We start from the raw sequence: 27,229 nt of genomic DNA, 5'->3' as shown, positions 1-27,229 counted from the left end.
ACAATACCCCATTTTTTTGCAAGTATAAATGTGCTACAGTTAAATCCTTGAGCATAAATCCTGATTTCTCTTTAAGTATGTTTTCAAAAAGTTGAATTAATTTGTTCAACAACAACAGAAAAGACTGACTATGTATCAGTTACTAAGTCAAAAATTATTAATATGAGCGCGTCCCTCATTGGAATTTGTATTATACATTTTTAACTTTTGCTAATTTGATAGGGGAAATTAAATAATTTTAATTTGAACTTTTTTGTTAATTAAACATTTAAATATTTTCTATCAGCCAGTGAATTTTTACACATATTTATTTCTATCACTACTGCCACAATCCTGAATCTAAGCTATGCCATCTCTTATTTAAAATATTAAAATAGTTTCCCTACTCCTCCCCTGCTACCACTCTGCTTTGTGACTCCATCCTTTCTCCATGTAGCAACAGAATGCTCTTTTTGTACAGTAAACTGGATCATGTCACTTTCTTGCTTAACTGGCTTCCCTTTGAGGTTAGGATCACAGTCCCATCTTCTTACTAGGCGTGTGAGGTATGGCTTCTGTCTGCCTCTTCAACATTATCTGCCACTCTTCCCCCGGTTCTCTTTTTTTGGGCTCACTGGTCTTCTTTCTTTGTATTCTGCAAACCTTTCATATTCCTGCTACATTCTGGCCTTTGCTATAGTCTCCACCCAGGGTGCTCTAAGCCCACACTTTTCCTGAGCAGATACAGTTCATTTTTCATGTCTTGGTTCATATGTGGCCTCTTCAGAGTTGCCTTCCTTGGGTGATCCTGTGATCCACAGAGCCCTCCTGCTGTATTTTTAATCATCTATAATGAAAATAGCCACACACCTAATTTGGGATATTTTCATGGGGAAAATGGTGGGGTGTGTGTGTGTGTGTGTGTGTGTGTGTGTGTGACTTTTATTCTAGGTGTCTTATATTTGGATACATATGTGTTGTGTGTGTGTGTGTGTGTGTGTGTGTGTGTGTGTGTGTTTGAGTTTGGACTTAGAAAAAGGTTAGGAAGGATGCACATTGTCTAGTTACCAGTTTTAGCTCCTGGGGAGTGGATTAGAGATGGTGGTCTCCTTGCTACCAGTAAACACATCAAGGACTTCTGGCCAAGATGGAGGCTTAGACGGACACGCTCAGTCTCCCTCTACAACTAGAGAGGAATACAACTAATTCAAAACAAAAGATAACTAGAAATTCCAGAAAATAAAACTACACGGAAGCCCAACGTATGAAGTTATAAACCAGCGGCGCCCTTTGGGCAGGTAGGAAGAGCGAAAGTGGGTGGTGCTGTTTGCAGTTGCACCAGGGGCAGTGGCAGGGAGAACAATCCCAGCAGCAGGGAGAACAATCCCGGCTGCAGTCAAACCCCAGTGGCTCTCGACCCCAACGCTGGGGAAAGCAGCCACCACATCGCCTTGAACAGTGAGGCCCAGAGGGCGGGAGGACAGATCCCGGTCTCCTAGCGGAATAACTGTGAATCCATCTTGGACCCCTGCCCCCACACAAAGTGCCACAGGGCTGCGAAATAGGTTGCAGATAGGCGCCAGTCGCTGGGTTGTGACGACAAAGCACCATAGCGCAGCGAGAAAGGTTGCGGAACATGCCGGTCGCTGGGTTGTGACCACAAAGCACCACAGCGCGGCGACAAAGGTTGCTGGACCACCGCCAGTCGCTGGGTTGTGACGACAAAGGGCCACAGCGCCGGCGAAAAAGGTTGCGGATTGCCGCAGGTCGCTGGGTCGTGATGAGTACACAGGCACTGCCCCCTATAGCCGGCCCAAGAAAACAAAACGCATCTGTCAAAATGAGGCAGACAACTATAGAAATCCTGGTGGCACAGCTCACCAGGCAACAGATGAAGAATCTGACAGATGAACAAATAAGAAACCTGTCAGAGGCTCAGTTCAGGGCCATTGTTATCAGGTGGCTTACAGAATTAACAAAAGATCTGGAAAAAGATGAGAAAGAATCAAAAAATACTCATACTGAAAGGAGCAAAACCACATACAAGACAGATGGTGAGGAAATAAAATCCAGAGTTCAAATCCACAAACCAGAACATAGAGAAGGAACAAACAGTCAACCAGCGCAGAGAGAAAAAATGGGAAGCAAGGAAAATGATGAGAGGATCAGAAACCTCTGGGACAGCTATAAAAGGCCCAACATAAGAATCATTGGTTTGCCAGAGGGCAATGAAGATGAACTAGAAATGGAAAAATTAAGTGAAAATATAATAAAGCAGAACTTCCCAAACTTGGGGAAGGAAATAGACTTACAGGTCCAGGAAGCACAGAGAGTTCCAAAAAAACTGGACCCAGGGAGAACCACTCAAAGACACATTATAATCAAAATGTCAAAAGTTAAAGATAAAGAGAGAATCTTAAAAGCAGCAAGAGAGAAGAAAAGAATCATCTACAAAGGGGTCCCAATTAGATTATCAGCTGACTTCTCAAGGGAGACCCTGCAGGCAAGAAGGGACTGGCAAGAAATATTCAAAGTAATGAAAAGCAAAAACCTACAACCATGAATACTCTATCCAGTGAAATTGCCATTCAGAATAGAAGGGCAGAGAAAGTGTTTCCAGGACAAAATAAAGCTGAAAGAGTTCATCAGATCCAAACCACTGTTCTATGAGATGTTAAAGGGACTGGTTTAGAAAAAGGAGGATCAAAACTATGAACACTAAAATGAAAACTGCATCACAAGAAACAACAACAGAAGCTAGGGAATTGAAACAAAGGCAAACTAAACAGGCAACGAGAGTGGAAAAAGAACTATAGGTATGGGGAAAATATTGGGGGGAGGTCAGCAGGGAGGGGGAAGGGGGAGAGGGAGGGAGATGATATAGGAATTAAGGATCATGGTAGGTGTGAATGGAATAGACAGAGGTTGAGAAGAACTATATGCACAACTAATGGACATGGTCTAAAAGGGGGGGACAACTGGAGGGAGGGGGGCCACCGGGTGGAGGGGAGAAGAGGGAAGGGAAATTGGGACAAATGTAACGTTATAATCAACAAAACACATTTAAAAAAAAAATCAAGAAAATCCCTGCTTCAGGGCCATTGCACTTGCTGTTCCCTCTGCCTGGAATGCTGTCCCCTAGATATCCACATGACTAGTCCCTTGTCTTTACTGTCATCTCAGGGCTTCCCTGACCACTATCAAACTGCAGCCTCTGCTCATTCTCCCTACCCACCTGTTTTATTTTCCTCTTAGCACTTATTGCTGCATATCATACTATATATTTTACTTGTTTATGTTTTTAATTGACTGCCTATCTTTCTAAGATGTAAGCTCCGTGAAGGTGGAGATATTTTTGCTTGGAATTTTTATTTGTTTTGTGTGAGGATTAGTTTATTTTCTATTTTTCTCACTGTTGTATTATTGGCACCTAGAATAGTGCTTATTGCAAAGTGGATGCTCAATAAATATTTGTTGAATGAGTGAATAATTTGTAGAGCATGAACGTTTTAAAAATTTATGGTATTGTCAACTTACATTTTAAAGGGATAATCCAATAAACTGTAACCATAAATATGCTAATATAATATTTAAAACTACATAATTTACTAGGTGATATTATTTTAATTTTTTGATCAATATTGAAGTTGAGTATTTTAAGATGCCATTTTACATTTATATTGTTTTTGTTTTTATCTAATGATACATTTGTTTAAAAATTGAGACATACTGAAAACATATGCATTAATTAATTCAGCATGTAATTATTGAGTGGTTTCTGTGTCAGGTACTGTACTGTGTAATGAGGATACAGCATTAACAGGATAACCATGTTCTTTTCCTCCAGACATTATGTTCTACTAGAAAATACTAAAGCTACACAGATGAAGGAGGAATTTAAAAATAAAAATGATACATTATGCTCATGCAGAAATAGAAAACGGTTAGAGATTTAGATTATATCTTTTTAATCTTTATTCTGCATGTATCCATGAATATTAAAATAAATTATAGCTTTCTGTTTTCACTTAGAATACCTTGAATTTTTTTCTTGCCATTAAATATATTTTTAAACTTGGTTTTTAATGGCTGTGTGACATTCTTCTATATGGAAGTACCATACTGTTCAAAGCAATTACCTATTTTTGGACATTTAGATTGCTTATAATTTTTCACTGTTATAAATAAAATAGCATATATCCTTTATATAAATATTTTTCTCCACATTTCTATTACTGTTGCTGTAATGAATTACCAAAAAATTATTGGCTTAAATTAACATAAATGATCGTCTTACTGTTCTGGAGGTGTTGCCAGGGCTGTGTTCCTACTGGAAGCTGTAGGGGAGGATCCATTTCCTTGCCTATTCCAGCCTCTAGAGGACACCTACATTTCTTGGCATGTGATCCCTTTCTCCATTTTCAAAGCCAGAAGTGTAGCATCTTCCAGTCTTTCTCTCTGACCTCTCCTTCCCTTATTACATCTACTTCTCTGACTTTAACCCTCTTCTGTTCTTCTTATTTGTGCATATCTGCATAACCCAGGATAATATCCTCTTTTTAAGATCCTTAATCATATCTGCAAAGTTCCTATTGCCATGTAAGGTCACATTTTCTCATGTTCCAGGGATTAGGATATGGACATCTTTGGGGGGAGGCAGTCATTATTCTGCCTACTATGTCTTATGGTATATGCCCAGATATAATATTGATAAGTCCAAAAAAATGTGATATTTGAATCCTCCCACAACCACATCAAAATTACAGTAAACTACAGAACAATCATTGTTCAGAACCACCTGAAATCTAGCTGAATGGAAGTCCTACAACTAAGGATATAAAGAAGTTACATAGAGGCTGGTAGGAGGGACAGAAATGCCACAAAACTGGCTGATCCCACACCCACATGTGACAGATGGGAGGGTATCAGTGTTGAGGTCTCCCATGTAGAGCAAGGGGTCACAGCCCCCACACCAGACCTCCCAGCCCAGGGTTCCAGTGCCAAGAAAAGAAGTCCTCCTAACTTCTACCTATAAAAACCAGTGGGGATTGTGACTGAGTGAGACAAAGGGCTTCTGGAGTCTGAGGCAGTTCCTCTTAAAGGGCCCGTGTATGGATCTAGTTGGACTCACTCCCAATGAGCTCCAGAGCTAGGGCAGCAGCTTGAAAGGGACCGGAGACATATGGGGAGGAACTGAATTGTCTCGCATCAGGGCATGAGCTGGTAGCTTTCTCCCAGACAGAAGTGTTGACAGAGGTCATTGTTCCTTTGATGAGCCCCAATTCCCCCAGAGCCAGCAGGTGGACACCATATCTGAGACTCCATCAATATGACACAAAGAGTTTGGCCTGCCCTGGTGATTCCCTGAGACCCTGCTCCACCCAACTGATGGGTCCACTCAAACTGTTTCTAGTGGCTTTTCCATACGAATGGCTGTCTTGGCTCATGCTTTAGACTTTCCTAAAATCACTCAGCCATCATCAGGCCTCAGCATGCCCCATATCTCTTGCTAAGTGGCCTCAGGCCCAGCACTAGTAGCAGCCATCCTTGTTTCCCAGCTTGGCCTCGCCTATGCACCTCCATGTCCAGCACAAGTAGCAGCCATCAGCAGACTTTTTGCAGCTTATGCCAGGTGGCCCCAGACAGAACACAGGCACTGTCTGACCTTGGCCAGCACCTCACAGATTGCCCCAGAGCCAGTATACCTGGTGGACGGTTACAGACTACATCAAAGCACCATCCAACCACTTCCATAAGTGCCACACTCAAGGGGTTTTCTCAGTGGGCACCAGATCCCTGCCAGATTAAGTCCTCCATGGGGTGGGTTCCTGCACAGTGGATCCTCCATGGTGTCTGGTGGTTGTAGTCAGTTTTTGCAGCTGATCTTCCTGGGGGTAAACCTTTCCCATTAATGTGCCAATAGCAATCAAGGCTCAACTACAACAGGAGGGTGTACACAGCCCACATGGGGGTTTCGGGCTTACACCTGGAATGCCCAGCTTGGGTGATTGGGGAGGCTGGGCCATGGGACCCTAGAGAGCATCTACTACATAATACCATTCTATGAAGCCTGAGAGACATAGCAGCTCCACCTAAAACATAGAAATAAACACAGGGAGGCTGCCAAAATGAGAAGACAAAGACATGGGTCTTAAATGGAAGAACAGAAAAAAAAACTCCAGAAAAAGAACTAAACAAAATGAAGACAAGCAACCCACTAGATGTAGAGTTCAAAACATTGGTTATAAGGATGCACAAGGAACTTAGTGAGAACTTCATCAACATAAAAAGGGACATAGAAACCATAAAAAGAGCCTGTCAGACCTCAAGGATACACTAAAATGGAGAGTAATTTATTGGGAATCAATAGTAGAGTAGATGAAGCTGAGAAGCAAATCAGCAATTGGAATATATGGAAGCAAAAAACAGCCAATCAGAACAGCAAAAAGAAAAAAGAATCCAAACAAATGAAGATAGTATGAGAAGTCTCTGGGACAACTTCAAGTGTACCAACGTATATATCATGAGGGTACTAGGAGAAGAGAGAAAGTAAGAAATTGAAAACTTATTTGAAAAAATAATGACAGAAAAATTCCTTAACCTGGTGAAGGAAATAGACACACAAGGGAGGGACCCCCCAAAACACTGGAATTTATTTATAAAAAATTGTGTATTTAATCTAACATGCTTACACTTCAGTCACCTTCAAGATACTCTCCATCTGATGCAATACACCTGTTGAGACAGTTTTTTCACTGCTAAAAACCATTTTTGAATTTGTTGATTTTGATACTTTTTAGTACTTCTGCCATTTTTGTTTCACCTCTTCCACACTGGCAAAAACGTTTCTCTTAGAGGACTTTTTTTCATCTGGGAAAACAGAAAAAAAGTCACTCAGGCTGAGATTGGGTGAATAGGTAGGGTGCGGCACGGGGGTCATGCTGCCTTGGTCAAAAACTGCTGATCACCCAGCATATTGCAGGCAGGTGATCTCATAAATCACCTATCATGAAATGGGCAAATGCATTGTAACAGCCTTAAAATTTTTCACTGAAGCCAAACGCAGCCTCTCACAACAATGCCAGCTTGTACACTGATACAGATGGGTTCCAAGAACACTCACCTCACAGGGGAAGCCTGTACTACAAGGAGCCCACCCCCTAGAAAATCTGATATTTTTTTGTCTCTCCTGATACAAGTCCAGGAAGTGCAGAGTCCCAAACAAGATGCACCTAAGGAGGCCCACACTAAGACACATTATAATTAAAATACAGAAGCTTAAAGACAAGAGAGAATCTTAAAAGCAGCAAAAGAAAAGCAGTTAATTACCTTCAGGGGAGCTCCTATAAGACTGTTGGCTACTTTCTCAAAAGAGACTTTGCAGGCCAGAAGGAAGTGGCAAGAAATGTTCAAAGTTATGAAAAACAAGGACCTACAACCAAGAGTACTCTACCCAGCAAAGTTTTCATTTAGAATCAGGGAGCAGATATTGACCTTCCCAGACAAGAAAAAGCTAAATGAATCATCACCACCAAACCTATATTACATGGAATGTTAAAAGGGTCTTCTTTAAGAAGAGGAAGGAAAAAAAGCATTAAAAATATGAACAATCAAATGGCAATAAGTACATATCTATCAATAATTGAATCTAAAAAACAAAATAAAGGAGCAAGTAGAACAGAAACAGACTCATAGATACAGAAAACGTTTTGACGGTTGCCAGATGGGAGGGTGTCAGGGGGCTCGGAGAAAAAGGTGAAGAGATAGAGAAGTACAGATTGGTTGTTACAGAAGAGTCATGAGGCTGTAAAGTGCAGCACAGGGAATATAGTCATTAATATTCTAATAACTAAGTATGGTGTCAGATGGGTATGAGATTTTTTTTGCAATGATCACTTAGTAAGTTACATAATGTCTAATCATTGGGGTGGACACCTGAAACTAATATAATGTATGACAACTGTAATTGAAAAAATTAAAAAATGATTAAAATAGATAAGTTCCAAAGCAATTTTTAAGGCTTTAGATACATACTGGCAAATTACTCTCTATTCTGTGTGACTTCCTGCCACACCCACCCTTTCTCCCATGTGATATTTGTACGTTAGATGATGATAATAGCAAGCATTTATTAAGTGATTGAATAGTACAAATGTAAGAGCTTAAAGGTATTAATTATGTAATCCTCAAAAACCACATAAGAACTTTATTATCTCTGTTTTACAGATAAAGACACTGAGGCATAATGTGGTCAAGTAATTTGCTAAGTTACACATTTGGAAATGGGGGCAAAAGATTCAAACACAGCAAAGAAAGATCTAGATAGTTAGATATTCATATCCTAAATCTTTCTCTTCAGGACATAGGGACATCCCTTGCTCTCTCTCTCTGAATAAAATATCTCTATAGGGTATGTGTATGACAGCCTGGATTAAAAAAAATAATGAGCACTATTTGTTGAATACTATGTGGCTTAATGGGATAAGGTTTGCAGAGAAACATATAGTCAGGAGGACATGTACAAGAGGAAACTGAGAAATGGAGTGATTGAAGTGCATTTTCCTCTGAGGAAAGTATAAGTTATGACTAACTTATACTTTCTGCCCTAGTAAAAAATTGTAAAACTTAATTCTTTTTTTAGAGATGCTTTAGCAGAAATTTAGGGTAGGGTTTAAAATTTTATAAAGTCAATAATGATGAAAAGTTTTCAAGGTTTAGTATAAAGCAAAGAAGGACCTAGAATCACGCGACAAATTTAGACAGAAATTTGTAGTTTAATTTTGGGGATCTTTATTATCGACAACATAATTATAGTTTTTACAAGAAGGCTTCTCTTTTTAATTCACAGTTAACTAGATTACAGAGTATGAATACTTATATCATTTCTTCATTGATTTCCACAAATATATCAGAAATTGTCACCTTTTAAATTATGAGAAAATATCAGCAAAGAACATTTTACCATTTTATAGTGATGAGCCATTTATAGGTGTTGATTCAGAAAGAAAATTTATGTAAAGCAAAGTCTTTACATAACCTGTAATAGGCTGGACTGCATGTGTTTATTTCTTAACTATTTAAGTATGAGTTTTTAAACATTGGTAGCGCTCTTAATTTTAGAATTTAAGAGGAAGGTCTTAAATGTTATGGGAAAAATAGAGAAGACAGATTTATATCCTTTGAATTCTGTAATATGTAAATAGGTAGCTTTCAGCTTGTTACACTTTTGGCCATATGCCACTTACTTGTTGATCACCATAAAAACTATGTCACTTTAGCTTTTTTTTAAAAAAACTATTATTGAGGTGGTGAGATAAAATAATGCACTGACGTACAACTGTCCACTGGTGTCTGTCTGTGCACAGTCCAATGATCATGTTTTGAGAATGTATCCAAAGCTTGCTTCTGTCCCTGATATCTACTTTACTTTTGTTATTTCTCAGGCTCACAAGCAAGAGAAATATTTAATTATTTTGTTCCAAAAATTAAGAAGTTGTTTGTTTGCTTTCTACTGATTATAAAAATACTGTATTTTTATTGTAAAGAAAAAACCCAAATAATTCAAAAAGGTTTAAGGAAGAAAATAAGAATTACCTCCAAATTCCACCTCTACCACCAAGAGAGCACCTATTGACATTTGCTGAGTTTTTTTTTTTTCCTCAATGTGCATATATACATATACACATTCACGTCACAAAACTTGGATTATTACTCAACAGGCTATTTAGTAACTTGCTTTTTGTACTTGAAAATGTGTATATCACTTCATGTCAATATATATGGGTATCATTTTCAATACGTTTATTCTCATACGTGTATGGTCTTAACAGTTACACTTTCACTTACTTGTCCAAATATTTCCATAGCATAAATTGTCAGAAGTGGAATAGTGAGATCTAATAATAGAAGCATTGAATCAATCTATAGTACAGCTGACATGAGGAAGGGTACATTTTCTTAAATACTTGCTAGTACTAGACAGTGTTAATCTTATAAAATCTTTGCTAGTTAAAACTGATTAATGTGGGTTTTTGTCACTGTTAGAGATATGTTAATTGATCATTTAAAATTATTTTTGAATTGTCTGAAGTATTGATTTTAATTGTTTTTATTTTCAGAACTTGAATTTTATAAGAATTGATAGGACTGTACAACTGAAAATATGTGCTTTTTAAAAGACATTAGAGATAACAGGTTACGGATGGTTTTGAGCATATTTGTTTTATTTAGACTATGTATATAGGCTTAGGTAATTGGGTAGCCCCATAATGAAGCCCTGGCTCCCCAAATTGGGACTCCTGCCACTATTGCCTTAATTTAGGACATTTAAAGAGAAGTGCTTCTATTTTGTAGATAGTTAATTACTCATTCACAAAGCTTTTGGCATTCATGTTGCTCTGCTTGCCAAGTTGGAATGTGAAATGCATTTCCTCATAGTGACAAAAGATATTTAAGTGTGTTCTTTTGAATGCCTATTAGAACTGTTATTTTCAAGTTACAGAAAACTCAACCCAAACTGGTTTCCATAAAAGTTGTAAATACTCATGTAATGATGAAGCCCAAATGTAGGCTTGGTTTGGGGTAAAGTTTGAAGGGGCTCAATTCATGTCACCAGAAACCCTATATATCCCTATATATCTCAGCCTTGTTCCTTCTGGATTGAGTGCATTTTTATATACACTTTTCCCTTGTGGCATCAAGTAGCCTCTGAACTTATATCCTTCGAAGGTTAAACTCAGTAAGAAAGATCAAGCATCTCTTCCCAGTTACCCAAGAAAAAGCCAGGCATTCCTTCTTGTGCCTGATTATCTTGAGTTCTCTGCTTATCCTAAAACCACTCTGGCAAGTCTTATTGGAGCAGGTACTTCGTGCTTTCATAGAAACTGGGGGTGGAGAATTTGAGGCTGTTTGAACCACTTTGACGGATAGTGAATGAGGGAAGACTCCCAAAGAAAATCTGGGGCTGTTACCAGAAAAGGGGGAGTGGATGCTGGCAAAGCAGAACACAAATATCCACTCATCTTGTGACTCAGTACCTAGAAGAGTGCCCAGTACATGACATAGGTTCTATCATAAATACTTAACTAATTGCCTGATGGCAGCACTGTTGGTATTGTAGTTAAGATATTTATAAGATAAGATAAATAAAATTTTGTAGGCCATTCTGGAAACTAATTTTGTTTCCAAGGTAAAAATTTGACCTACATGTCAACCTACTTAAAAATGACCTTTGTAGTAGACATTTATAATCACGTAACTACAGGCTTATTAGAGACTTTTTAAGCTAGTTCTGTTCTCAGGAATAGGACAGTGAAGAGGATAATCAACAGTAATCAGGAGTTGATTTTAGAAATCAAATTCACTCGTACTCATGTATTTCTTCAGTCCAGAGATGTTTATTGAGGGCCTGTGGGTGCCAGTTACAGCAGTATCTTGAGTGCTGAGCGTACCCAGATGCATGAGACACGCTTGAGCTCTGTCAGATCACATAGTCTAGTGAGAAAGACAGTGTCCTGGGATAAATGTGAAACTTTTCTTCTGAAAGCTTCCTGGAGGAGACTGCCTGAACTGAGTGAGTGCTGAGGGACCATTAAGAATGACAAAGGGCAGAAAAGATTGTGTCAGAGGTTGGGCAGGTTAAGATAGGTCTTTTAACTATGTGCAGAAATACTAGGTTTGAGAAATTATGACCCATTTCTGACATGATAAGTAGTTTGCTATTACCTGAGGGAAAAGTATATGTGTATGAGTGTAGCAAGCGTGAGTTGGAAGAGAGTGTGGGATTGGTCAAGGGACAGTTGTTGAAAGAGGAGGTTGTATAGGTATGCAGCATCAAGATTATGCTAAGAATTGTGGATTTTATCAGGAAGGCATCTGGTGAATTACCAGGCTTGTAAGCAGTAAATGATTTGGCTAGAATCTAGAAAGAATCCTGGTGAACTCCTTAAGTGTAAATTTACTGATGTGAGTTCAGAAAAAAGAGCATTTGACACTTTTATATTTTTTAAAAAATTGACGTTGTAAATAAACATGTCCATAGAACTCTGACCATCTCCCATTATAGAATACAGACACACAAGCATGCCATCTAAACACCTGAGCTATGTGTTAGGTTTAGGTTTGACTGTCAATAATAAAAACAGCCAAAATAATAATTACTAAAAGAAGGTAGAAGTTTGTTTCTCAGAAGAAATAAGTCTAACTGTGGTAATCAAGGGCTGCTATGGAGGCTTCATGAAATCATTCTAATCCTCAGTTCCTCATTTTTTTCTTTGCCAGTCCTATAGAGTGGTCTTCTTCATGGTCTAACATGTTGATTAGAATTCCAGCCACTACATTTATTTTCCAAACCAATAGTAGGAAGGCCAGAAAGCACAAGCATCTATCACCTTCTTCTTTTTAAAGACACTTCCTGAGGGTGTGATATACTTCTACCTGTATCTCAGTGGTCAGAACTTAGCTCCAAGGCTCTCTAGCTACAGATGGGGTGGGATATAGTCTTTTTACCTGGATGCATTGCCACAGTGAATACATATGATGTTTGGTTATTGAAGAGAATGGGAAAATAAATGTTAGGTTAGGTAAATAATTTCTGTAGAGATAGTATGACTCAATGAAATTTTTTGAACTCTAATATGAAGATGATGATGTTTGCTGTCCAGTTTCTATACTTTTTTAAAAAAGTACTCATTTGTTTAGTGATGTTTGAGTATTGCTTAGGTAGTTTGAAACGGGAAGAAGAACAAGGGATTTGAAGATTGACATCATCAAAAAAGATGTGGCAGTATTTCACCTAAGATCTAGCTTTGTTTATAAAGTGATAGCTGTTTCTCCTTAATAACTACATATAATGAGGAGGAAAAAACTAAGCATTTATATAGTGTTCTTGCAGTGTGGTACCTACAAATCACTTTACTTTATGTCATCACTGAATATGGAAACAGAAACTTTACATTATATCATAATGTAATTATAGACTTACTATTTTATCCCTTAATTTTAATAATATAGTAACTAGAAAAGGCATATTGATAGACAAACTTAACCATAGAACAGCATTTCTCTTGTGTCAGTTCTCTAGTTTCTAACCAGTTAATTAGGGAGAAAAGACCAAGATCATTGTCAAAAATTGTAGGTAATAGAAGATGATCTGAAGACCTACTCTTTTCTAAATACTCATGGAGTAGTAGGGATAGAAATTATCTTTATAAGTTAGTTTAGTTGGACTGTCCTCCATATTGGACAAAACAAGTAATAAATATCCTGGAGAGAAAAGATTCTGCCCTGTTTTGAAAAATATTTCCCTTTACTGCCAAATATTTCCCTTTCATGCCAAAGTTTGATGGTAGGGTTAGGAAAGTTTTTCCTTTTATTAATGCTGATCTCTTGGGATTAAATTTTAGTCTATTTTCTCTTAGTGTTTTATAGTAGAGATTTGAACAATTAGTTATTGTAATTTGTAAAGAAGATCCCTTCTTATGTCACCCTAAAATCTTTAAAAAATATTTTTCCTGAAATTTTCACCCAGATGAACGGTTATAACTCTTAAACTTTTCTTACTAGTATACTATGTTAGCATTAATAAAATAATAACTAAAGTAATATTATTTTGTCTATTTAATCTATAATATTCCAGTTAGAAGTCAGGCAATGAATAGGAGTTTTAATAATAATTGGGACTCTACTATATACTAGGTATTTTACATATGTTATTTCATTTATTTTTTTCAATCCTCCCATGCGTGTATGTTTATTGATTTTGAAGAGAGAGAGGGAGAGAGAAGTATGAGAAACATAGATGTGAGAAGAAACTTTTGGTGTTTGGGACAACACTCCAACCAACTGAGCCACACAGCAAGGGCTCATTTACTTTTTATAGCAGCCCTTTGTGGGAATTGCTGTTATGTCCACTTCATTGATAAGGAAATTGAGGCTTAGAGAGGAAAAATAAATTTTCCAAGGCTACATAATAAATGTCAGATCCACAAATTGAACATGAATGTCTCTGACTCCATAGGCTATCATGACACCCACTCTACATAATGCTTCCATCCAGGACTGCTGATGCTGGCAACCCCACCCATTACAGAGCTGTGCTGCCCAGTGTGGGAGCCTCAGCATAAGGAGCTATTGAAGTTTAAATTGATTAAATTAAATTAAAATTCATTTCCTCAGTTGATCTAGCCACATTTAAATGACTCAGTAACCACATATGGGTAGTGACTACCATATTGGAAAGCACAGATACAGAATATTTTCGTCATTACAGTTTATTACTGATGTACTAAGCCAGCGATTTCCAACCAGTATGCCACAAGAATTATTAAGACATGCAATATCTGACCTCTTAGTCAGGGAGCACTGAACTCTTTTCCTTTAGATTGTCAAATAAAAAAATGACAACAGCCAACACAGCCATAGCCATCCAGTGTGAATCTCCTGTCTTGAACCATAAATATATAGGTGATATAATAGGTTTGCATCTTATTTGTCATGTCGCATAATAAAATTGTGTCTGGTTGGTTACCGTAATTCTTGGTACCAGAAATCCTTATATACAAGTATAGGTACCTGATTTTTTTGAAAAGTCACTTTGGAGCAAAAAGGGTAGGTAATTACTATTATCATTTTGTAAATCAATCAAAATCATACCTTTGTCATATTGGCAAATATATTTTTTGATGTGCTGCATAATTTTAGTAATTAGTTTATGTGTACCATGAGATAAAAAAGGTTGAATATTGCTGTACTAAGCTGTTCTAGAATTTCAAGTTAACACTAATTTCAACTACCTGTTAAACTTTCATTTAGGGACCAGCCTATGTCCCTAGAAACTGAGGCTCCCTGCGCCCCTCAAGGCTAAGGGTAATGCAGGACTATGCAGGGTGGTGTGGCCTCTAGCAAAACTGCATTTTCTCTTGCTTTTTTTCTGCACTGGGCAGCTTAAGGTATGGTTGTTAGTGGGGAGAGAGACGTGGAGAGCAGTAGTTGCATTAACTACTTCATTATGCCAATACCATTTTAAATGGGCTTTTCCAAAGGCTTGCAAGAAAGATTTAATATCTTTTCTTGTGGTCCTCTTCAAGATTCATGGCCTCTACTTCATATTACCTAACATAGCATCTTTATTTTCCTTTCTATGTAAACTCTTTAAGTGTACCTTTTAAAAAATACTAATTTGGCATTCCACTTCTCCAGCTCTGGTCTGTACATAGATCTCCAGCAGTCTCATCCACTTTCTGATTGATGGGCTCTTGTATTTAGTCAGATCTTAGTAACACTGATCTAAAATATGTCTTAACCCAAAGTAAATTAGTTTGGGTTGATGACTAGCTAAACTTCTAAGGATTAAATTTTTTTCAAACTTATTTTTTTTTTATTTAATTCACAGAAATAATTTACTTATTTTTGAAATGAAAAAATAATCTTCAAAATTAAACAAGAAGTGCATTTTGCTAATAGTAATAAAATATTTGGCAATGTTTAGAATGTCTAGAAAATTTAGAATTCTTGCAGGCCTGTTTTTTTCTTAGTACTTTTATTCTTAAACTATCACTTTAAATAAAAGGAAATAGTCATTGCATGTATTCAGCTGGTCTTCCACTTGACAACTAGATGTCAGTATTAACATACCTGATTAGTTGTCTCAGGTGTGATTTTGAGAAGGTAATTCAAATAATTACTCACCTATATGAGGTGTAGATAAGAAAAGAAATTATAAAGAAAGAAAAGAAAAGGAATTTATTCTTTTATTACTGTCAATCAGAGGTTCTTCCCCTTAATTTTTCCAGAAAGAGTGATAAGAAAAAGAAGGAACATTATTACTATTCAAATGGTGTGTGTGTGTGTGTGTGTGTGTGTGTGTGTGTGTGTGTGAGTGATTATTGCCTACTTTACTAAGAAACATATTTGAGAGCAGGAATTATGCATGTATTGTCAGTGACATTTCTGACATCTCACCTAGAAGTTTCTCTTATATAACTGAATCTGCCTTTTTTAGTTCACTGATCATAGTAGTGGGAGCATGATATCCCTTATTCTTTGAAAGATCCAATCTGACAACCTTTTAAAATTATTTATATTACATTTCTCTAACTTGAGTGTCTCATCTTTTATACCAGTGCTTCCTGTTGATAGATACGCAATCTGGAATAATAACTAAAATATCATGAATAAAATCCAGCTGTAATGATAAATCAAAATACTGAAAGCACATCCCCTCATTTCACTTCCATCAAGATGTCTTGATGGGTGCCTTTCCCCTAGTTCTCTCTCCTCTTTGTGAATTACTACTCCTGGATCACTTAAGTGAAGAAGCTTATTCAGGCAAAATTCTATTAATTGTATTCACTTTGATATTTTTAGTTAAACATTTTCAAAACATGTATATGCAGCCTAATAAAGAGTTTTGGAGGCTATGCATTTAAATACAGTAGGAAATACCAAGACAATTTTATCTTTGGAACTCAATATTTTGACAGAATTGACAGGTTTTTTCTTTTAAATTGTTATGTGTTTAACATTTTCCTTAGAAATTCATCCATAACCCCAAACAATTGTTTTGAAAAGGCAGGAAAAAAATAGTATCACTAATATCTTAGTACGATCATTTCTCATCTTGGAAATAACTTATTAGGTTATGCAGTAGATTCTGATTTTATAAGAGCCTAAAACATGTGCATCAGTCAATACAAACAGTGTCCTTGTTTACTGACTTTAAAAATCCATTGTTTCCTGGGGAAGAATTTTCAGTTCATCACTATTTGATCACCACATGAAACAATCATTTAGCAATTGCTTTTTGTCCATTTTTATGTCTGCCAGGCACATAATAGAAGAACATAAAATTAATTATTGACCATAGTACAGATCCAGCACATCACTTGGATTTTCAACCAGTCTGAAAAAAAAAAAAGTTGTATTTACCAACTCCAGGCACTCTCATTTTGCTGCACATAAAGTGAAAATGCAAGCAGACTGCATCTTGCAAATTACAGCATATACTATTTAGCAAAACAATTAAATAGTTCAGTAAAGTTTGTTTAATTCTGAGCTGTTAGGATGTAGCTTAGATGTAGCTTAGTTCTTGACCTGAATTATACGAAGTCTATCCAGAAGGCATCCAGCCATGTAATATGAAAAGTAGAGACATTTATTGAAGAAGATACAAGATATAAGAAACATTGTACATAGGACAGTGACACCTCAGTCCCCATGAAAATAGGCACCTTCGGACCTCAGTCGCCATCAGCTGCCCTGTTGAGTTTTCCTGAATCTTATTGATGGTCTGAAATCTCTTCCCTTTCAAAGGTGATTTTACTTTTGGGAAAAGCCAGAGTTGCAGGGCATCAAATATAGGCTGTAGTAGGGCTGAGTCACCTAAGTGATTTGATGTTTTGCCAAAACACTCTGCACAAGATGTGATGCATGAGTGGGTGTGTTGTCGTGATAAAGCTGCCAAGCACCAGTTGCTCATAGCTGCAGCCTTTTGAATCATCAAATGGTTTCTGCAGAGGAACGTTAAAGCTTAATGCAAAATTTGATGCAGATTCATTGCTCTACTTGCTCATTCATTTTAGTTGCCTCTTGCACTACCCCAACTGGGACCTGGCCCTCAACCCAGACATGTGCCCTGACCAGAACCAAACCTGTGACCTTTTGGTTTTCAGGCCAGCACTCAATCCACTGAGCCACACCAGCCAGGGCACACTCAGTCATTTTGAATGTGATGGCCACACAGTATACATGCTCACTCAATGGCATATACTGCCTCCACTGACTAGTACAGTGAAGTCGTCATTGTTCACGTATGCACATTCCAGTCCACTCTCCTTGGCTGCCACGTTATATCAATGTTGCACAAACCATTCATGTTATATGTTCATTGTTAAATGGCTGGACTTTTTCCAGACAGACCTTGTATATAACAGGTTTGTGATTTTACAAAGTGATCTTTATATACTATTTTTTTTTGTTTGTTTAAAAGCCTTCTTGATTTATGTTTCAACGTCTTTCAAATACTTTTGACAAAGATACAGTTTATAACTTAAATTTATTTTATATTAGGACAAGTAACTAGTTATTGAATTTACACTCAATTTGAGTCAGCTACCTATGATATTACTAACTGGATCTCAAAGTTTCCAGTGACCTAGGTAGAAGGCAGCAGGGTACCTAGGAGATAATTGGTCATAGCCGAGTATCTTGAGTATAGTATATATTTGTTTTTTCTCTGGCATCATCTTCTTTAGGCCTCAGTGTATGGTTGTGATTTCTGATTGTGTGTGAGCCTTCCCCTTGTCCCATCTTCTGTGATCTGATTTTATTTCCAGATGTCTTCTTCATAAACCCCAGCTCCTCATATCCTAATTTTTTTCATTAAAAAAAATATTTGGGCTATCTAAGCTGTTAGCAGCTAATTGGTATTAAATAGCTATTTGGAGCTACTGTGTAGTTTTATAATATTTTCTCTGATGGTTTTCCTAAGAAGTTTCAAATACTTTTATTTTTAAAACTCTTTACATTTTCTTTTGATTTGAAACAGGATGCACACGTAACTGATTTTGTGTGTGTATTGGGGAAGACGGACAAAGAAGGTGGTGATGGCAAAATATAACAGCAGCTATGTTTACATAGTTCAAATTTTGACTGCCATTTAAAGACTGGCAGAATTTTCTGAATCTGAAAGCATTTTGAACATGCTTTTCTTTAGCAGCAAGACAGGGAAGGTATGCCCTTGTAATGATTTCCCTCACTCTTCTCATAGCCTCTCTTGGTCTGTCCAGATTTCTAATATCTGGTCTGTGAACTTTTTGTATTTGGGTACCAATTCACTGGGGAACACAATTTTTGTTGAGTTAGATCTGACACTTGTTTTTGACTAACTCTTGGCACCTGAATCCAAAAATGACCCCAGTTTTTCTCTATCATGTCAACTTTTTAAGGTACAGGATACCCTCCCTTTGTCCCCAGAATCATACAAAATGTACATATAAAGGAGAATAAAGAAAAAATTACCTGAATATACTGTTTATTTAGAGTTATTTTATTCATATAAAGGCTATATATTGTTGCTGTAAGTCAAATTGTGTACAAGTAGTAAAGTTCTGCTACCAAACATACATATTAAGGTATTTTATCTTTTCAAACAACAGGCTAGGAAATGCCAAAATGAGATACTTGAAACAGTCCCCTTCAGTTGGGAAAGCTTTAACAAATTGCTTCATGAGACCCAGTTTTGTGTGCAGAGGTGGGAATATAATGTTCTTTCTGTCAACAAATGGCTCATGTAGAATGTTTGGATCACCAGGTTTGAGGTCAGATCTTGGAGGCCAATTTGACTCCACCCAATGCTTCTCATGAGCTCTGCTGTCCCACATACACAGAAAACGGGATACTTGGTGTATCTGCGTTGTTGACCAAGAAGGAAGCAGATTGTTTTAAGGTCACCACAGATTATCCAATTGTGCTTTTGATATTGGAACAGATCAATGACTCTCTTTATGTTTTCATATTCTTCATGAAAACAAACTGAATGGCCAGTTGGGACTGCACCAAATAAATTGCCATTGTGGAGGAGGACACACTTCAAGTTCCGCTTTGAGCTATCGATGAACAGTCACCATTCACTTGTGTTAGAGATTGTATATAATTCTCAATTGCTCCATTAAACCATCTATGTTATGGCAATACACAAAGCTACTGTCACTTCAAAAGTACTGCAGAAAGGCACTTTCTCTGGATCAAAAGTGGGATGCCTTCACTCCTTTTTCAAGCAAGTTTTTCTTGTGTAGTCTTGATGCTAGGAGTTCTGGAGCCTTTTGGATAGTCCCAAATCTCATGCCAAATCATTCAACTCATGCTGATCAAATCCCTTACAAACTGAGTCATCTTCAATTTCAAAATCTTCATCGTTTCTGTCACTTAGTTCTTCATCATACTCCTGTTTTTCGAAAGAGGATAGTTCAATGAAAATTGGCACCAGGATTTCAGCTAAATGTGGCACTGGGCATATAGCTGATGGTAAACTAGGATACTCTATTTTACATTTATTTTTCTTGTTATATCCTGATGTTTTCACTATATAAAAGCAACAGTCACTTCAGTGATCTCTGGGCTCTTGCCAAACCATAGGTACCAAATGGCAATTTATCACGTGTTCCCTTTGTCTACATCTGTAAACTCTCGACACACTGCTTGCACACCTTGTGAGGGGCCCAAGACTTATCTTGATCACAAAGTTTTACTTTAAAATATGCAAAATAGGATTCCCTGACAAATGTGCTGATGTTAGTTCTTTGACTGAGAATGGTGAAACTGCCACAGATAGAACAAAATGAATCAGGGTTGTTTAGGCACTAACGATGAGAAATAGCAGAGGCAGACATGATCTGAAGGAAAGGAAATAAGTACATATGTAAATAAAAAATAAATTCTGCTAACTCCTTGTATACAGACAAGAACTCGGACTACGCTTTGGAATACGATTCACTGTATAGAGCGGCACACAACCTCTCACCACAGTGTCTTGTGTGTAACTGAATAGCCTAGACAAGTATGAACCTGCTGCTGGTGTCCAAGGTCGTCCCCCACCCCTCCCCACTAGAGGGAGGTTTGTTCTCAGCCCATAGGAGAGCACTAGTGCTTCTCTCAATCCAGACCCGATCCAGCCTAGAGTGGTCGCATTAAGATAAGCTGTACAGAAAAAACTTGACGTGATAGAAGAAAACTAACTGCAATTTTGAAATCAGCATGCCAATTTAAGTCTAAAACAGCTGAAAAGTCGAACTCAATGGAATTATGTTAAAAATTGTTCCCCTGTGTTAATTGTTTCTGTCATTTAAAAACTTACCTAAACCTTAAACAGGTGAATTTTGTGGTATGTGAGTTACATCTTAATCAGGCTGTTTTTATTTAAAAAAAAGAAAGAGAGAGAAAAGCAAAGAACTTACCTTGAACTTAGCTAAAAGCATTTTTGGTGATACTGGGAAACAACTTTGTATTAATGTTACAAATTGAGGAACAAGTAATAGTCAATTTATCTAAGATTCCAAATGATACAGCTTTTAAGAATATACTTCTCTTTCCTATTTTTTTGTTTAACTTAGGAAAACTTTCTGTATAACTTATAAGTGTATATATTAATGGAGTGTAGAAAGCAAATAAAAAATATGACTAAAATATTTAAATCTTAATTTTAGCATTGGAATGTTATTAGATGAACCAGGAGTACTAAATATTTCACTTCATGCCTGACCTGGTCATCGGTTGACAGTCTGAAATCCAAATAGATCAGCGATTTTCAACCTTTTTCATCTCCTGGCACACGTAAACTAATTACTAAAATTCTGTGGCACACCAAAAATATATATATTTTTGCTAATCTGACAAAAATAGGCATAAGTTTGATTCATTCACACTTGATGGCTATTGTTATGTTGGCTATTGTCATTTTTTAATTTGACAATGTAAGGGAAAAGGGGCAGTGCCACTGTCTAGTCAGGCATGGCGTGTTTAAAATATTTTTGCGGCACACCAGTGTGCATGCCACAGCATACTGGTTGAAAAATTGCTGCAGAAGATAATTGTGGAAATGAGGAAATGTGCTGCAAAATTTGTTATTTTGACTTTTCTCTATAATGAACAAATCTATGTTAAGGGCTTTACATTTTAATATATTCCATTTCTCCTTACAGAAAGCTGTATACCTGCACATGTGGTTGCTGCCGTTGATGTAAACAATGTTGCTAATGAAGTATACAAGTATAATTTTCCTCACACACAGTTACTGGCCAAGACAATTGAAGTGAGTAACTATTATTATTGTTTTTATAAGTATAAAGTGAGGAAAATGTGATTGACAAACACTGCAAGATACTAGTATCTAAGTTCAAGGATGAGTCATGTATAAATGAAAAAGTTTAGGAGAAGAAGATTAATGTTTTATATTCTATCAAAATATAACACACTATTTTTTTTATTTTTTTGCCTTATTATTTTTTAAAATCTCCAGCTTGAGAGAGAGAGAAGGACCAAGACCAGTATTTTGGTCTCTGAGAGAAAGGATTGAAATATAAGAGGATGCTTGACTTCTAAATGCTTGGTTTTGTAATTATGTCAAATTTTGGTTGATTCTTTACTTTTAAGCAATACTCATGCACTGTATATGTGTAGTGTAGCGGGAGTGAGAATAAGAGAGGCAGTCACTGGTTATTACTTTTTGCGGAGAGGGGAGGGGAAAGGACACCTAAAATTTCTTCTCTTACCGACAGCATCAGCAGGGAAAACTACAGTGGTTTCTCTGTAGATCATGCATTCACACGCATTATTAGCTCAACAGTGAGAAAGCCTCTGGAGCGTTCTTTAATAATATCCACTTCATAGCATAAATAAGTACTATTATTGTGCTGACTTACAATTTCAGAAAGAAAGGCACAACTTGGCAAAAAAATTGCTATTACTTATTTGAGCCAGCTTGTCAAAGTTAAAGGTACTATTTCACATATGATGAACTAAGCAGAAGTATTTAACACTGAAGTACATTATTTCTAAAACAATATGAAATTGTGTTTTTTTCTCCCAATTTCTTGTGAAAAATTTTGCACATGAATTTCTCATGAAGCCATCATTTATATACAATAAACTACACCTATTTTAAGAGTACAGTTTGAGTTTTGACCAATGCATACAAGTGTAACCACCAACATCATAACCTGCACCTAGAACATCCATCACCTCTGAAATGTTCCTTACTGTTTCAGTCAGTCTCTGATGCCAACCCCAGCAAACCGCTGATCTGCTTTTGTCATTACAGATTAAATTTTTGATTTCAAGTATATCATAAATAAAAATCTTAAGTATAATTTTTTGTGAGTAACATATTTTATTTAGTGTACTGTTTTTGAAATTCATCCATGTTTTGTGTATATCAGTAGTCTGCTCTTTTTTGTTTATCACTGCTGAGTAATATTCTGTAGAATGCAATATTATATACTGTAATATGTATATCCACTCATGATATAGATAGATATTTAGTTTGTTTCCATTGTTTGACTATTACAAAAAAAGTTCTTATGGACATTCATGATCAAGTCTTTGTGTGGACCTTTGTTGTTATTTCTTGTAGATACCTAAGAATAGAATTGTTGGGTTATATGGTAAGTTTCTTTACCTTTATGAGAAAATTCTAATTGTTTTCCATTCTGTTGGTACCATGTTACATTCTCAAAGACAATGTTTAAGTGTTTTAGTTGTTTCACACTTAATCAACACTTGCTCTTGTCTGCCTTTTAAATTTAGCTGCTCCATGAGCATATAGTAGGATTGTGATTTTCTTTTTGTGGTATTGTGAATTTAATTTGTACTTTTCCGATGATGAACAATGTTGAGTATATTTTCATATGCTTGTTGGCCATTTCTGTCTTCTGTGTTGAAATTTCTTGCCCAATTTTTATTACTTGGTATGTTTGTGTTATTTAGTTTTAAGAGTTAAGTTTTCTGGATTCAAGTTGTTTGTTAGAAATATGTGTAACAAATAATTTTCTCTACTTTTGTAACTTGTGTTTTTATTTCCTTAACTGAGTTTATCAAAATGCAGAAGTTTATTACTTTTTTCTTTTATGGTACACATTTCAACGCCCTTAGAAATCTTTGTTTTACCCCATTTTGCCTGTTTTCTTCTGAAGTCGACTTTGCCTGGTATTAATATATCCCGTTCTGCTCTCTTATGATTAGTATTTGTGTGTATGTATTTTTCATGCTTTTAATTTTATCCTACCTGTGTCTTTATATTGAAATTAGATTTATTGTAGACAACATATAGTTCATTCTTGACTTTTTACCTATTCTGGGAATCTCTACCTTTTAATTGGAGTGTTTGTACCATTTGCTTTTAGTCTTGTTGTTAATATTGTTGGACTTAATTCTTTTACTACCTTGTCATTTCTATTTTTCCAGAATTAAAAAAAAATTTCCTCTTTTTCTACCTTCCTTTTGATTTTTTAATATTTTGTTATTCTTTTATCTTATTAGGTATATTTCATTATATATCTTTTATTTTTTAAGTGACTCTTCTAGGGCTTACAATGTGTATTTTGAACTTATGGGAGGCTTCTTTCAAATGTCATTATAATACTTCATGTGTAAATTACAACAGTTGCCCAGGCTCTGTAGCTTCAGCTTCACTGGAGAGGACACTCCAGCGCCATCGTAAGATGTCGATTCAACACGGGAGGAGACAGATACCGTGTCACTCCCGAGTCGGACTGCACAGCCATTCTCGGCGGTGCAGATAGACTCTTAAGAAGCTACACCATCGTCTCTCGAGACGGACGGCTGCCGACGAGAAATTACAACAGTGTACTTTCATTTTACCCTCCTCTCTGTTTTGCTGTTGTTGTCATGCATTTTACTGTTACATGTGTTACAAACCCCAAAATTTGTTGTTTTTTGAATTAAGTAGTCAAATATTTATTAAGAGGTTCTAAAGGACAGGAAGTATTTTATATTTACCTATGTTTCTATTGTTTCCTGCACTTTTCATTGTTTTTAATCAAAGTTTTTATGTGATATAATTGTTTTTTCTCCCTGAAACGCTTCCATTAGCATCTCCTGTCATGTACATTTGGCAGGTGACAAACTATCTCATCTCTTTTAGAGTAGAGAAGTATTTTATGTGTCTCCATTGTGAAATAGAATTTTCACTGACTCCTTGGTTGCATTCACCTTTCAAGGATATTTTCATAGCATTCAATGAATTTTAAACATTTCATCACTTGTCATTGTTTTCTGGTTTGCTTAATTTGTGACTAGAAGTTTAATCTTTTCATTTCTCCTAATGTATTATTTATTTCTCTGGTTACAATTAAGATTTGTCTTTATCACTTGTTTTTATAAATTTTATTTTGATATGCTTTTGTATACATATTTTTATTCATACTGCTTGGACTTCATTATGCTCTCTTGTGTCTGGTTTATATCAAATTTGGGACTGTTTTGGCCATCATAGCTTCAAATATTTTCTCTGTCTCCTATCTTTACTTACCTCTAATTTTATATGTGTTCTTGTGTGTGCGTATATGTATCTGTGTGTGTGTGTATATATAATATATATATTCTTCATATTATTCTACTGGAAGCACCCTATATTGCTGTATCTTCGGGCTTTTGGGTGTGTGTGTATTTTCTTTTTATTGCATAATTTTTCATTTCAGATATTTTTTTCATTCATTTTTTTTGTTTAATGTTTTCAATTTGTTTCCTAAGGTTTTCTTTTTTCCCTTTAGGTCTTTGAACAAATTTATAATATTGATAATGACTGTTCTAAAACCTTGGCTAATTTCATCATCTCTTACATTGTTGGGTCTGTTTCTATTGATAGATTCTGCCTCATATTTAAAAAGGGATAGAAGGTTAATAGAGAACTTAGGAGTTTAGGGATTTTCTGTTTTATAAAACAACATATACTGATTATTCAAACACTTGCTTTATGCAAGGCATTCAGCTTTTCAAGGTAAGTTAAATATGACTAAGATACAGTCTTTGCTTTTAAGAACTTACTATTTAGTGCAGAAGTTGTACGTGTAAACCATTTTCTTTGGGGATGAAGAGGGGATGGAAAATCATTACTAATTAAAATAGAATTTAGCCATAAGCCAAAACAAAAAGCTATGAAGAATAGTGTCAGTGCAGTGGAGTTGGGACAAACCTGAATGAGGGTGGCAAAACAGCATGCAAATGTCTACATATTTAGTGAAGAATTAAAATGGACAGACTAACAAGGGAAGAGACAAAATATACCAGCAAGTGTTTGCTCAAAGTCAGGAGAAGAGACATTTAAAAATTTAAATCACTAGGCCGAAAAGATCATTGCAGCCTCTGCACCCTTCTACCTGCCCTGAATGTGATGTGGATTAGGGTCAAAGGCAGGCTCTTAGATTAAAGGATACTGCAATATCCTTTAGGAACAGTGTGCCACAGTGTACCTGAATAGAGCTGCCACAGTTTCACCTTGTCTTTTAGCAAACTCCTAGGTTCATGTAGCCTTTCATTAAAAAATGAATAATAGTTAGAAAGGAGCCAGTTTGAGGATGTACTAAGATAGTATTTTTTAAAGAAAGTAAGGAACATAAAAAAATAGAATATACAACAGAGAAATTATGTTAAGAATCAGAAGAAAATTTCAAACATGCCTATGGGAGCTTGAAGCATTAAAATAAAACATGGTATTTTCAAAACAGGAACTCAGATAAATATTCAAAAAACAATAAGACAGTAGTAGCACTTGAAATATATCAGTGGTCTGGAAAAAACAAAACAGAGGAGAAAAATGAAATAATTACAGAAATAAAAGTCATGTCAGAAAAGCAAAAAGTAAAATAGCTAGTTCTGCAAATTGGGTCATGAAAGATGGAACTTGAGAAAAATAAAGCAAAATAAAACGGAAAATAATACAGGTCAGAATGTTGCAGAATAAATGATAACTACTGAAGATAAAAGTGATCCTTAATAAATATAGTGTGTCTGAAGAAGATGATAAACAAATGGAACAAAAATATTAACAAAAATAAATGAAAAAATTCCTAAAATTAAAACAGTTCATGAACTATACTACCCACAGCCCTTTATTGAAAAAAAGAAAAAAAAATGACTCGATCACTTAATCTAATAAAGCAAGAGATGAATCCAAGTAGAAAACCCAGGAATGAAGCTGCCTTATTAGGAAGAAATTGGTTAGAAAACAGAGTGAAAATGTAAACCTTTGCAGTATAGAGATAATAATGTAATTGGAATAGGAAAGGAAAATGAAAATGAGACTCAAAAAGTATGTCTGTTCTTTGAAAGGTAAATGAAGCTATAGATTTTTAGGGCAATATTTAGTGTCATTGTGAGGCACTCAGTTGAGCTGGGAAAGAGAACTGAGCTGTCAGGAGTTAGAATAATTGTTTAAAGTGAAGTTCTTCCTAAGTTTAAATGAAAATTAAGTATAAGAATAGCCAGGAAACATTCTGAGAAAGAAGGAATAAAGAAAATATAAAGACAAATAAAACTGCTCATAAATATGTGATAAATATTCTTACCACATTGAGTTAATTTAATGTTTTATGAAAGCAAAGGTGTTTTTATTAACTTGTATGGCCAAGTTATGGAAAAAAGAATAGATTTCCATTAGCTTTAAATGTCAAATTATGGCTGACCTTTGAACAACATGGGTGATCAGGGGAACTGCCCCCTACACATTGAAAATCCATGT

General features: G+C 36.1%; 1 protein-coding gene across 1 annotated transcript in view; it reads left to right on the top strand.

Moving 5' to 3' along the window:
• Window positions 1-27,229, top strand: part of TRDMT1 (tRNA aspartic acid methyltransferase 1) — a 55,556-nt gene that overhangs the window by 2,297 nt on the left and 26,030 nt on the right. The window contains exon 2 of the mRNA XM_090268021.1: window positions 21,675-21,784. Coding sequence (XP_090124147.1) covers window positions 21,675-21,784 — 110 coding nt within the window. The remainder of the gene's footprint in view (window positions 1-21,674; window positions 21,785-27,229) is intronic.

The sequence above is a fragment of the Furipterus horrens genome, unplaced genomic scaffold (genome assembly GCF_987537825.1).
Source record: "Furipterus horrens unplaced genomic scaffold, mFurHor1.1.pri manual_scaffold_2, whole genome shotgun sequence".
In the NCBI taxonomy this organism is placed as follows: domain Eukaryota; kingdom Metazoa; phylum Chordata; class Mammalia; order Chiroptera; family Furipteridae; genus Furipterus; species Furipterus horrens.
The sequence above is the reverse complement of the archived record's forward strand: the minus strand, read 5'-3'. Positions and strand labels throughout refer to the sequence as shown.